This window comes from Nipponia nippon, unplaced genomic scaffold, assembly GCF_047370975.1.
Source record: "Nipponia nippon isolate SJK-2023a ecotype South Korea unplaced genomic scaffold, ASM4737097v1 scaffold_8, whole genome shotgun sequence".
Taxonomy (NCBI): Eukaryota; Metazoa; Chordata; class Aves; order Pelecaniformes; family Threskiornithidae; genus Nipponia; species Nipponia nippon.
In genome coordinates, this window is record NW_028262402.1 from 39,939,553 (window position 1) to 39,951,929 (window position 12,377).

At 40.0% G+C, this 12,377-nt stretch overlaps 1 protein-coding gene across 2 annotated transcripts in view; it reads right to left on the reverse strand.

Annotated features, from left to right (window-relative positions):
• ADAMTSL1 (ADAMTS like 1) overlaps nt 1–12,377 on the reverse strand; it is a 198,882-nt gene that overhangs the window by 23,652 nt on the left and 162,853 nt on the right. For both annotated transcript variants that reach the window (XM_087742441.1, XM_087742442.1), the window contains 2 exons: nt 6,232–6,411; nt 4,241–4,375 (listed from right to left, as the gene is read on the reverse strand). In XM_087742441.1, coding sequence (XP_087598567.1) covers nt 4,241–4,375; nt 6,232–6,411 — 315 coding nt within the window. The remainder of the gene's footprint in view (nt 1–4,240; nt 4,376–6,231; nt 6,412–12,377) is intronic.

The following is a 12,377-nucleotide window of genomic DNA, read 5'->3' on the forward strand; positions in this document are numbered from 1 at the left end:
GCTCATCTGCAACAAAATATTTAAACAAAGAAACAGATGCCAAGAAACACTGTCAAAGCAGTCAAAGTACATTCTCCTTCAACCTTTTTTCCTTCACTGTGACATTTTATAGGTACTCCTACATTCTGTATTCCTAGAGGTATTAATTTCTGACTTATGTTCCAATGTTCCTGCCAGAATCCTCACTTCACTTACATAAGTCAAAGTCATTAAAGCTTCAACTTTCACTATGCCACATAACTGCAATAAATACAGTATTCTTCTGTGCTAAGATAAGGAGACATTTTTATATCATGTTTTGTATCTTTTGACAAGTCTGCTGAGGTTTACAAGAAGGTCACAATAAATTTGAGAGACTTGAGAATTGAGAATCTCCATCAGGACTTGTAAGATCCTCAGACTTTCTCACTGAAATGTCTTCAAATACAGGAAACAACAAGCTTGAACCCAAATGAAAACAAGTATTCTTGATAGGACCAAAGCGTTTCCTGCAGGAGTGTTAGAATTCAGGAACTTCGGGTCCTACAACTTCAGTTTTGCCAAAATTAATATTTATAAAGCTCAAGACCCATGTAAATATGTAAATATGCCAGAGAGTCATGTAAAAAAAAAGTCATTGATACTGGGAGCATAAATAAGGAAACTCTACTGAAAATACATGAACTTAGGATGTACCTTGAATTCAAAAAAGATAATTCCACAAAGTAATCAGGGTTTATAGAAGTCAAATGGTCATGAATATTGTTAAAACCCAAAAGTTCTTATCAGGTGACAAAGAAAGGAATTTCTTTCTGAGGAAAAGGGCAGAGTTTCTTATAATATTTTCATTACTGACATTCAGGAAAATTGTATTCAAGATTAAAAAAGTCTCAAAGATAGAGCCTTTAATAAGATTAAGAACTAACATGAAATCTTTCCAAAGAAATATAAATTGGTGTCACTTCAGAAATTTACTATGTGGTCTATATTTTGTGTGATATAAAGTCTTCTTGTGTGCCTGCCATGAACCAAGGACATCAGAAAGTGCATGACAGTCTGTTGCTCATCACTGATTGTCAGTTTGCGCTACTGTAAAACCCAGAAATATTCCCAAGCTCATGGGTGCTCTAGCTTCTGCTTTGAGGGAAGCCCTGTTCATCAGATGTGTGATCTGCAGATAACACAAAAGTGTCTACTACACAACCTGCCAACAAACGTGAGGGATGGGGAGGACTGCAGTACTCTACACATACTTCCAACAGTTGTGAAGGAGCAGGACAAGCATCAGTCTCTGTAAGCCACTATCTACATCATGGTCTCTAACTGGATGATGAGTTGGGCCTAGAAAGTTAACTGAAATCTCAGCCCTTTAGGAGTAAAAGTGAGAAGTACGTAGGACAAAAATGTTCTTGTAAGCTCATGCAAAAAGGTATTTTACATTAGATCTTAATGGGAGGGTTGCTGACTCCATTGGGCAGGGCATGGGTCTTTAACACATCTGTTCCTCTACTTCTATAGCGAAGGCACACAAATGACTGCTGAATGACCCTTAACAATGAGAAGCAAGACCTCCAAACCAGATATTTGTGTTATGGCCCTGACCTTTCCCTTCTGTAAACCCCCTGAAATTTATGTAGAAGAAATCCATAGGAGCTGACTCCAGAGAGCAAGTTCATAATTTCAAATGGTTGAAATAATGTTGGAAGCATTGCACAATTCCACTTTGTAAAAGAAAGTGCATAGCATGTATGATAATCTGGAGGCTCCAGTTCTTTCCTTTCAACTCAGCCTGATAATTGTTGTTATATTTTATACAGTTGTTAATTTCTGAACAAGTTCTCATTTGCAACTTTAATCTTCTGTTGCTGTGCTACTATTTTCTCTTTGTTTTGCTTTGGTTTTTTTCCCCAAGGCACAAAATCAGCGTTTAATGACGTTTTGAGTCCCATTTTTCTTAAACCTTCGCAAAACCATACCTGAATTTATCCAGGTTTCTAACATAATTTTTCACCTTTGGTGTCTTTTAACTCCTTTAACACATAAAGTTTCCCCAAAGCTTACTTATCACTCCTTTTCTTCACACTTTGTTCCTTTACACATGTCCTATATCCTTTGATTTCCAAATTTCAGGTCTAGTTCAATGCCTTCTGAGACCCAAGAGATGCTGGTGCCTGTCAGCAGTAGCACAGATAGGGGACCATATACATAGTAATTTATATACTTAAAGTTCTTATATGGGGCATCCAGAGCATGTAGAGCAAACACCTCAACATAATCAATGATGAAAGACCTAAAAGGAATAAAGTCAATTGGTGGAGTGGCAGAATAGAAAGAATCAGTGGACAGCTTCTAGGGGACACAGACATGGGTCACAGGTTTACAAGGTCACACGTTGTTCCCAAACTGGTGCTTGCAGCTGGTGCTTAGAAACATATGCAGATTTTCTTTCCCATGTGGCAATATTTCAAGCAAAGATTGATTATGAAGGTATCACAGTACTCCATGATAGACTTAGCCACTGCACTGGAAGACTGTGGGAAGACTAAATTTCTAAGTAAATATAGAGTCTTTGCAATCCATGCTGATATTAGTTTACAGAGTAAACTAGATGTAGATTGAAAAAAAATCTGAGAGATGAGTCCTTTTTTCTTTTTTTTCAGTAATGAGTATTCTCATAGTGGATGAATCCAAATTCTTTGGTACAACTACAGACAACATATTTAAGTAACATACATGGAAGCTGAATGCTTCGTGTATTTGTTTCAGTGATACAATATGATGAAGCACGCTGGACTGAAGCTTTCTTGTTGATTGGATAGCCCATTCCATGCTGATTTTTCATTAGAAAAAATCTCTCAGGAGATTTCCTTAGGTTTTAATAGTACAGGCCTCAAATTCAGGTCAGTAAAACTTCAGTGAAGTTGAGGGAATTGCCTCAAGACTGAGACAGGTTTGCTGTTTTGCTATTAAGATTCATGGCGTTGCCTTGCCCCTGAAGTGGAACGGTAGGGTACAGGGCGACATGGCCAAATGAAATTAATTTAGAGGTGGTTATATAGAGGTAGTGCAGAACACCCTTTGTGGTTCAATTACTGCTTTCAAACAATAAAAAAATCCCTGCTACTACTAAAGATCTCTTTTTGGAAACCTGAGAGGAAATGGATGAAACAGGAGTGTGACCCAGTCTTACAACAGTGAGTACAATAAAACCACACTCAGAATTATATATTCAGTGCTAATAAATACCTTCAGATATTCCCCCCACCAAGGAGTATTTCAGTGCAGTTTTTGTGCAAGCAGAAAGGTAATCCAGAGCTGCACGCTAAAAGCCATTGAAAATGTATGCAGATGTTGTAAACCATAGAAAACTAAAAACATAAATAGAAAGCCTCCACTGTGAAAATAAAATCTTAAAAATGCTACCAAATATAAGAAAAGAATGTTTTGGAAGGTAGTAACAAGGCTGTTAGAGAAGTGGTTTGCCTATCTGAGCCTGACAGTAGAGGTTCAAGATCAGTGTGAGAAATTAAATTTTAAAATAACTTACCCTAAACTTTAGAAAAGATGAGATTCTCTTTGCAAACTAATCACACCCAGAACTTGCAGTGTAAAGAGGATAAAGTTATATGGAAAGCAGAAAGGGATGAAAAGAAGGAAAGCATTTCATTGGGGATTATTTCCTTATATGGCTCTATGCAGACATTGGTTTTGTGATATAACAAAGGGGAATAAAATTAACAGAATGAAACAGAGAGCTTGCAAAAGAAAAACATGTCTAGAGGCACAGGCAAAACTCTAGAAAAGGCTCTGAAGAAGGATGTACAACATGAATAGCAGACATATGGAAAGACTAGTACCCAAATGCAGAAGAAAGGCAGAACCACAAGCGTTTCTTCTTTTAGATCAACTGGCACATCAGTTTGCCATGTCTGGTGTTGAATGAGACTGCCAGTCCCTCAGAGCAGGGACTGCTTCTTGCAAGGTGTTATAAATTGTGGCACAATGGAGCCCTTATTCTGCATGCAGCTGTGGGGTATTACACTAATAAGAGGACCTCCTTTTTTCAAATGAGTTTCTGAGTTCTGGGAACAATTTGGCCAGGATTATGACTGACAATGCGCTGTTGGTTCGATGCCTTTTGTCCCAGTGCTCCACGGCTGGATAACTGGATGCATAACTGTAATGAATAACTGGATGCGTAATTGTAATCTAAACTCTAAACCCTTTTGAATCTAAAAAAATCGTAAAGCACTTGACTTACCTATGAGAGCAGAGCTCCCTGGACTGACAGTCATTTTTGTTCCTGAAGGAGAGGTCAGCACGGAACGAGTGCTGGTCCCAGCACTGGAAAACACTGCTGTCAAGTCTTCTAGGTAAGGAAGAGGTCGTGGAGGCTCTGGTAACAGATTGGGAGACTGAAGTGATGAGTAACACTATAGCAGAAAACATCTCAGGGCTGTCAAAAATCCACCACTAGCTATTGCTGCATCATTTGCTGTACTGTGACATTACCATTTCAGAGGGGCAGTCTAAGCAACTTCGGGCAACTGCTAAAGGTGTGCTTTGCCTCATGTTAGGTAAGGCACTAGAGAAATTATTAAAATAAGATCTGGATCAGTATGCCCACAAAATAAAATAAATTCTGTCTGATGGCTACCATGGCATTCTGGTTGACCTTCTTCATATGTGTCAAAAGTACATGGTATCAGGAGATACAGCAGCTTGGATGAAAGAGTGAATTTATACAGCATAGAAGCCGAATGAAATGTCCACGGCCGTCAGTGGAAAACTTTTTAATATCTGCTACAACCTGGATCAAGCCCTGATTGAATATGGTTATAACCCTGCCAAATCCTGTGGTATACTTAGGCAGAGCTCCAAAGGACTAAGAGTTTAGAGCTCAAGAGGATCAGTCTATGTTGAGAACTGCAGGATGTATTTCTTTACTAAGCATAATGCTATTTTAAAAACTGATTGTGTTGCCTATCATTCCCAAGTCTGTTTGTCATAGAAATTATGGGATATTTGATTTAAGTGAATGGTGGCTTCGTGCCCTTTCAATTAGATCATGGCACACACTAAGGAAGTTTTCTGTTGCTGATCACATTCAGCACCAGAAGTAGGAGCCATGGATGCTTGAACTGTTTCTTTCCATCAAGGAACTAAAAACGTGATTTGCCTACAAACATAAGTGGCTTGCATAACTCACAGTAACTTTCCGTCTTTAAAAACCTAAGCCATTTACGAAGATCAGAAAAGGATTTAAAGATCATGTTGGAGATTTTATTTATAGGTTGAAACCCAGCTGAATATTTTTTTTTTGAGATTTTTTTAGACTGAGTTTCTAGAGCCAGTCTGGATTCACAGGGAAATCATATGAACATTCATAAAGGGGTTTTAGTGGTGTTTATGAAACTGAGAAATCTCACTTTAAAAATTCCTCTGGAAGCTGCATCATCCTGTGCTGACTCTAGGCATGAAAGATGAAAGCTGTAACAGATTCTTTAAAGGTGTTGCACTAATAACAGGGACTAGGTTTCAAAATTTGACACTTCACTATCAAATGTACAGAACCACTTACAAAGTCTGGCTGGATCATGCATTTGCCAGGCATGGAGAAATGATAGAACATGAGTTACTAGGAAAGAAAACCCCTTTCCCACGCATTCAATTACCACCAGGTAACTCTTCCATCCATGCTTCACAGCTGACATTGTCTTTTCAAATCACCCAGCTGGGTTTTCTGTCTGTTGTTTAGAAACCCAAGAAAAAGTAAACTTCACCCTTTACTGAACTTGAAAAGTGCTTTTAAAAGCGCACTGCGTTTATGCGCTTATTAGGTGCAAAACGGGTCAGTATCATACAGCCATGTACGGAAAGGCTGTCCCGCAGAGGCAGAGCGCTTCACAGGGAAAAAGTGGCAACATTCTCATGATGATTCAAGAGAGCCCTTTAAGAAAGGGTTAATAAATGCTATTGTTAGCAAGTAAGTCTGAAAGAGTGAAACTGAATATCTCGGGACTGGGAGGTTGCAGTCCCTGTGCTTAGACATTTTCTCCTTATCCATCTTCCTTTACCACTACCTTGTTTCAGGTGATGCTGCCCAGAGAACAAATGCAGACTGATTCTTTTCTTAGAATAGGGCTGCCTTTATGCCATTCCCTTTTTCCACATCCTCTGATTAGTTCTGCAGGCTAGATGTGCCAGCAGCTACATTTCTATTGCTGCAAGTGCAAAATACCCTGGACTTACCAAGAACCAACAGCTGGGAGCTTTCAGTTACCTCCCCACGAAGATTGGCTGCCTTGCAGGAGTACAACCCCTGATCTGACAGAGAAACATTTGCAATTAGCAACAACCCATCATGCAGATGGTGAGCAGAGGACAGCTTGACCTTGTTCTTAAACCAAGTAACTTCTGCTTCGGGAACACCTGGAAAAACATTGACAAAACATAGCACAAGTAAGATATAGCGGTTGCTAAACAGTGTTACGGTTGCTACAGACAAAATTATTAAGATAGAACAATTAAAACAAGAATTTAATATGACTTCCAAGTGACATTTTTTGCAGCACAGAAGTGTTTAGTAAACTCTTTCACGTTGCCTTCCTTTATGTTTCTTAGATCCCTCTGAGATGGAGCAGAAGAGTTAAAACCAAATTGAAGTCTTCCTTTTTAGTGTCCCAGAATTGTACAAGTGAACTCTGAACTCATCACTTTTAAAAGCAAGCCTCTATTGGATCAGAACAAAGGTTAATCTAGCCTAGTATCCTATCTCTGGAAGAAGCCATAAGCTCGTGCCTCTCCCAGCCTCCCACTAGTTTCAGCTCAGGAACTTTCTGAGCCAGAAGTAGTTTCTGTGCAGTTAGGAACCCTCCATGCACTTCTCTTCTATTAATTCATCCAACCTTCCTTTTTGAAATTATGCAAACAATTAGCATTTACATCCTCAGAAAGGCAGTTTCACTGGTCTCACCAGGAGTCTTCAGACAACAGATTGTTACAGATTCATAACCCACTATATAGGAAGAATTGCTTCCTTTTGCATGCTTGGATCTAAAGTCCGGCTACCTCTGTTGGGTACCCTCTTGTAGGAATGGGTTCTGATGTGTAGCCGGCAAGACCTCTGGTCTTGCAGTAGCTAGTCTTTCCTTGATATAGGGATTTCTACCTCAATTTAAATGCATACCAGATCAGGTAATTTAGTGTTACTGGCTACTAAACAATTGATTCATGTGAAATGGTATTGGAAGTCTCAATAGATGGTATAGACCTATGGAGCTGTGCCTGGGAGGGAATGACACTGTGTGGACCCATGGCTGTAAGGAGTAGCACATCACTAATCCTGGTCACTGCTGGGGTGCATGCTCTCCCATTTGCAATAGCCTCTGTGTGTGTGGGGCAGTTAGTCTCTTTCACATGAACATGCAGTTTCCTTGTGTCTACTGTAGATTAAGGGCATGCATATAGGCAGTTATTCTTAAATATCTGCCCACCAGAATCCTTCCCTGCCTTATGTCACAGCAACATGTTCCTCTGCCCATTGCCAGTACCTTTCTGGTTGTGCCTCCACATCAAAAAATAAAACCCACTCTCTTTGTCAATTCTGTGGCCCTGGCATCAGAAATACCTCACTCAGGCTGTGCTCACTGAGCACGACCACCCATTTGTCTGTATTCATAGTGACCGCCTGATTGCAGGTGCCTTACTAAGCATGTGCAGATGGAAGTGGAAAAAGGGAGATTTTCCCTATTCTTCCACATCAAAGCGTTGTGGATTTTTTTCCACCTCTCCCAGAGTCACCTGGTGACTTTGCCAAGACATCTGGAATGAGTATGTCTGAGCTTGGCAGCCAGGAAGGAAAGCTGAAGCCCTGTAAGGGTAGAGGGTTTTGTCCACATTCAGAAAGTAGCAGGAAGCAGGCTGTAAAAAACTGCAGGGTTTTTTTCACCTTTGTCTGAGGGTAAATAGCATATGCTTATCTGGACCCTGCATGGCATACCCAGAGAACTAATCATTTTTGTCTACGATGCTGCTTTCCAAAGGCTTACCCTTGTTTGTGTTGCTACAACTCAGCCTTTTTAAAAGGATGGGCTGTTGGCCTGTCTCTGATTCCCCAGCTGGGATAGGACCAGTACACAGCTCTCCATCTGGCTGCTACTCTTTGACCTATGTGGCATGGGTGGGCTGACCACCACTTAAAACCTCGCTCTGATTTTTTCCAGAGCATCCAGACAGAGTCCTCAGGGGAGTTCAGACAACCACTGGCTAGAAAACAACCCTAGCCCTTGAGTTTATTCAAGCCTGCGTGTTTATTGTATTTCCATTGTGGGGAAAGGAAGTTTGAGAGTTGAGCTCTGAAGAGAGAAAATGGAGACTCTTCCAGTTCTGCAGTCCCTGAGATGGAAAAACACTCACATCCCAGCACTTGTCCTCCCAATGCCACCCTAGTGAAAGGATGATCCACTCTCTCTTGCATTCTAAGCTATTTACAGTGCACAGGTTTTCACATTACGGCTATTGCCAAACTTAGGCATGGAAGTATCAACAAATGTACCTCAGAAATAAACAATCACAAGATTATAAACTTCTAAAGCTTTCTCCAATTCCAACCAGAGCTCATCTTTTTTTCTTTGTTTTGAAGGCTGAAATTGGGTAGAGCTTTCAAGTTTTTATTGAAAATAAAGGAAGATAAGCGCAAACAGTGAGAGAAGGGGGAGGGATGAGGAGTGCTGAGAAGGGTAAAGAAGAAGGGAAAGGGACAATGAGGATTTCATATGACCACAGTACTCAAGAGCAGGGGCTGAAATAAAATAAATAAATAAATGCAGAGAGACAGACAAAACTAATTTGCTTCTTGCAGACAGCTGCTCAGATAGTCTTAGTCCAGACAGGCAGATTCCTCTTGTACATACTTCACTAGCAGAAGAAGCAACAAGGGGTTAAAGGTAAGACCCCTTACTGTTGAGTTATTACTGTTGAGTCTAGAAAAGGTGCACTGTACCTACAAAATGTCCAGCAGCTCTACAAACCCCTTTTTCTGACTGCTACTCTACAAGTGTGTTCTTCCTCTGTCTTTAATGTGAAGTTTCCACACTAACAGAAGATTATTTAAAAATACCCTGTACAGCTATTCCTACAGTTTGGTTTAGGGAAGATAAGTAGTATATCTCAGTGAGCAGTAGTTTCGTTTTACTTTATGCTTCCACCTTCAGCGACACATATAAACCTTAAGACTGGAATAGGAGGCAGCCAACACAGGGATGAGCAAACATCATTGTGCAGCATTGCCACAAGGGGTAGCAAGAGCATTTCAGTCAGTTTTGTTGGCTAACGGTGCATGGCAGAGGACAGAGAGCCGAGTGTGTGTGCCTTGCAGAAACAATCACAGAGACTGAAAGCCTGAGAGGTGCCAACTTGAAACAAAACTCACTTTGCTGGGCAGGCAAGACTTTAGTTGGTGAATAGTTATCCAAGCCTATTCTTCTTCAGCTTTCCCCTCCATCACTGTGCATGTATCCAGCACAAAAAAGCTACTTAGGATATGTAGCAAGCAGAACTGTTCATGCCAGTTGAGGTAATTTTTGCTAAACCAGGAGCTTTTGGGGAAACAAAGGATAGCAATACAAGGATCTAGCAGTGGTGACTTGTTTCCAATGCCACAATATTCTTCAAATAGTGACTTGCATGTCAGAATCTGGTATAGCTGATGAACAAATATGGGTCATAAAGCAAGGTAAGAACTAGAAAAATATAACCTCCAGCATATAGATGAAATACAGAGGAAAGGAATGTCTGGGAGACTTGAAAAAGCTGAAAGCTGAAACATCAGAGAGAGAAGGATATACAAGGCAGGATGGTAATATATTTTAAGTCACTCTTCCAAACCTGTTCTGACTCAACAGTGACTAATGGTACAAGACACTTTGCAGGCAGGTGCCTCTGTTAGAAGTCTTATGGCCTGAAGGATACCATGGAGAAATGTACTAAGAACTAGATTTTTAAAACTGGTTCCTCCTTTCAAGTCCAACTTGTATTTTCAGTAACAGCTTGGGTCAGATTGATTGAGGCTTCTGGTATCTGAATGAATATCTGCACAATTTAAGTGTGGAAGTCAACAGAAAGCTTCCTAGTGATACTGATGTGATCCAAACTGCTCCCACATCCCATTTGGAAGTGAAATTGCCCACACCAGGAATGCTGCTGGCTTTCTGAAGCTTGGAGAAAATCCTCCACCTGGAAGTCACAGGCATCTGCAAGACTCCTGAGTGACTTTTGAGTGGGAGTTCCCTTAGGATCAGTTTTAGAGAAGTCTGGGATTGACCACAATCACCTAACTATGTTTAAAAACTATTCTTTCACCTCTATAGACAAAGCAGCAAAGTTCTGTCAAGTGAAATAAGGCTGCTTTTCAAGCTTGAACAAAACCACAACACCATCTTTGTGTTATAAACACAATAGAGTTTCATCCTGACATAATATCAGGGGCTAATTAAACGCTAATGCATCCAGGGTGATTTTGTTTTCCCTTGTCTTACAGCTAATATCTATAGATTTCAGCTCAGAACACAGATTTTGACAGTGCTTATGCCTTTCAAAAGATGTTAGAGCAATATAGAATTACTCCTGAGGCTCTGGTAATGTTCTCTTATCTCTTGTTTTTAAGAAACCTTCTCCATGCTTATCAACACTTGTCAGCAGCAAGTGTATATTTCTGTTCCTTGACAGCAAGAACAGCTTCAGAAAACGTCATAACTGATCCTCATACCTAATATTTCTCTTGTAAATATTTATTCTGCTGTCCTGCTGACTCTCAGTAAAGACATGTCCTTATATGAGGCAAGACATCAAGATCCAATACATGCATGGCCCTATACTACAGACTATACAGCTCAGTGATAGCAACATAGCTTATAATGATGAGATTAACAGGCACCAAATTCTGATCTGGAACAACTCTCAGTTGCTGTGCTGGCTCAGGGCATCCTGAAAAGACTAGAGGGAAAGTACTAGAAGGGAAAAGACTACAGTTTCACAAAGCTGCGTGAAGAGTTTTTTCATCTAGATGAGTCTTCACATAATTTCTGGCTATGTTAGTTTGCTTCCTAATTATGTTCACTTCATTCTCACACTCTAATTTCTTTTTTATTATTGCATTAACCATTGCACATTAACTTACTATGATTTGATGGCCATTTCATTGTTACTGCCTTCTGGGGAACTTTGGCAAACTACTTAGCTGTAAAGTTCATCTACTCTGAAGAAGTCACTAGGATACGACATGTTTGCTGACAGAAGCAATAGTGCATGTTACTCTTCTCCTTAGAATTGATTGTTCTAAGTAGAATGATCAAAAATATATTAAAAAGTTGGATAATCACAACCCTGATACTAAATAAAAAAATTTGTGCTTACATTAGAAGGAAATCATATTTACTGTCATGTTCTTTAACAGGTTTTATGAGATGGTATATTTTCCAGGCATAGGTGAGCCAGCTGGTAGACATCACTCTGTTCCTGGATCTCTTCCAATATGTAGCTTTTTTTAAAATTGCTGTTGAATTATTAACACTATTTCTATGAAAATAGGATTCTAGCGCCTATAAAATATTTCTGCCCTCATTACTCACTCTCTCATTCCTTGTGTAACATCACAGCTTGTGGTTTATGACTTTATCATAATTTCAACAGTGTTAATCTCTGGTGTCAAATACAGTAGACATTTTCTGCACATGCAGTAGCAGAAGACAAACACCAATGAAGAAAATGATGGTTTAAGCAAATTTCTTCTGTGTCACAGAAGAATCCAATATACAGTAATGCCACTAGATAGCAAAAAGCCTTCTGGGAGGGAAGACAGTGATTCTGCTGTGACACTGCTAAAATTTTCCATTGTGGACATACATTGTCATAGCAAGGAGGCCTCATAAAACTGCTAGAAATGATTTTCCTGTCAGAAAAGGCACTGAATCTGTGCCCCTGACCATGCTGTGCTCTCCTCCTGTAGTTTTACGATACGGTAAGAACTGTGGCAACTTTGTTCAGCCACATCCTGCTCTTTTCATGTCTTTGTGATGAAGGGAAATGGTTGCACTTCTTAAATCAGCAATCACTGTCTACATCTGTGGGGCCTCCCCATCTGCAGCTGAGAGAACCCAGAGAGAGAAATCCAAAATAATTTTTGTTCATATAATCCTTAGTCTCTTTCACACACCGTCAGTGCAGGTGGCCATGCAGAGGCCAGGGGAAAAAGACTACAGCTTTCATCTCATTCTTCCTTGAAAGACACTGGACATCAGTCTGATTACAAGGGAGTGTCTAGTGTCTATGTTGAGAGGGCAACAGAACTACTGAATTTAATCCTTCATGAACCACCAGGAAAAATGATACTGTATTTT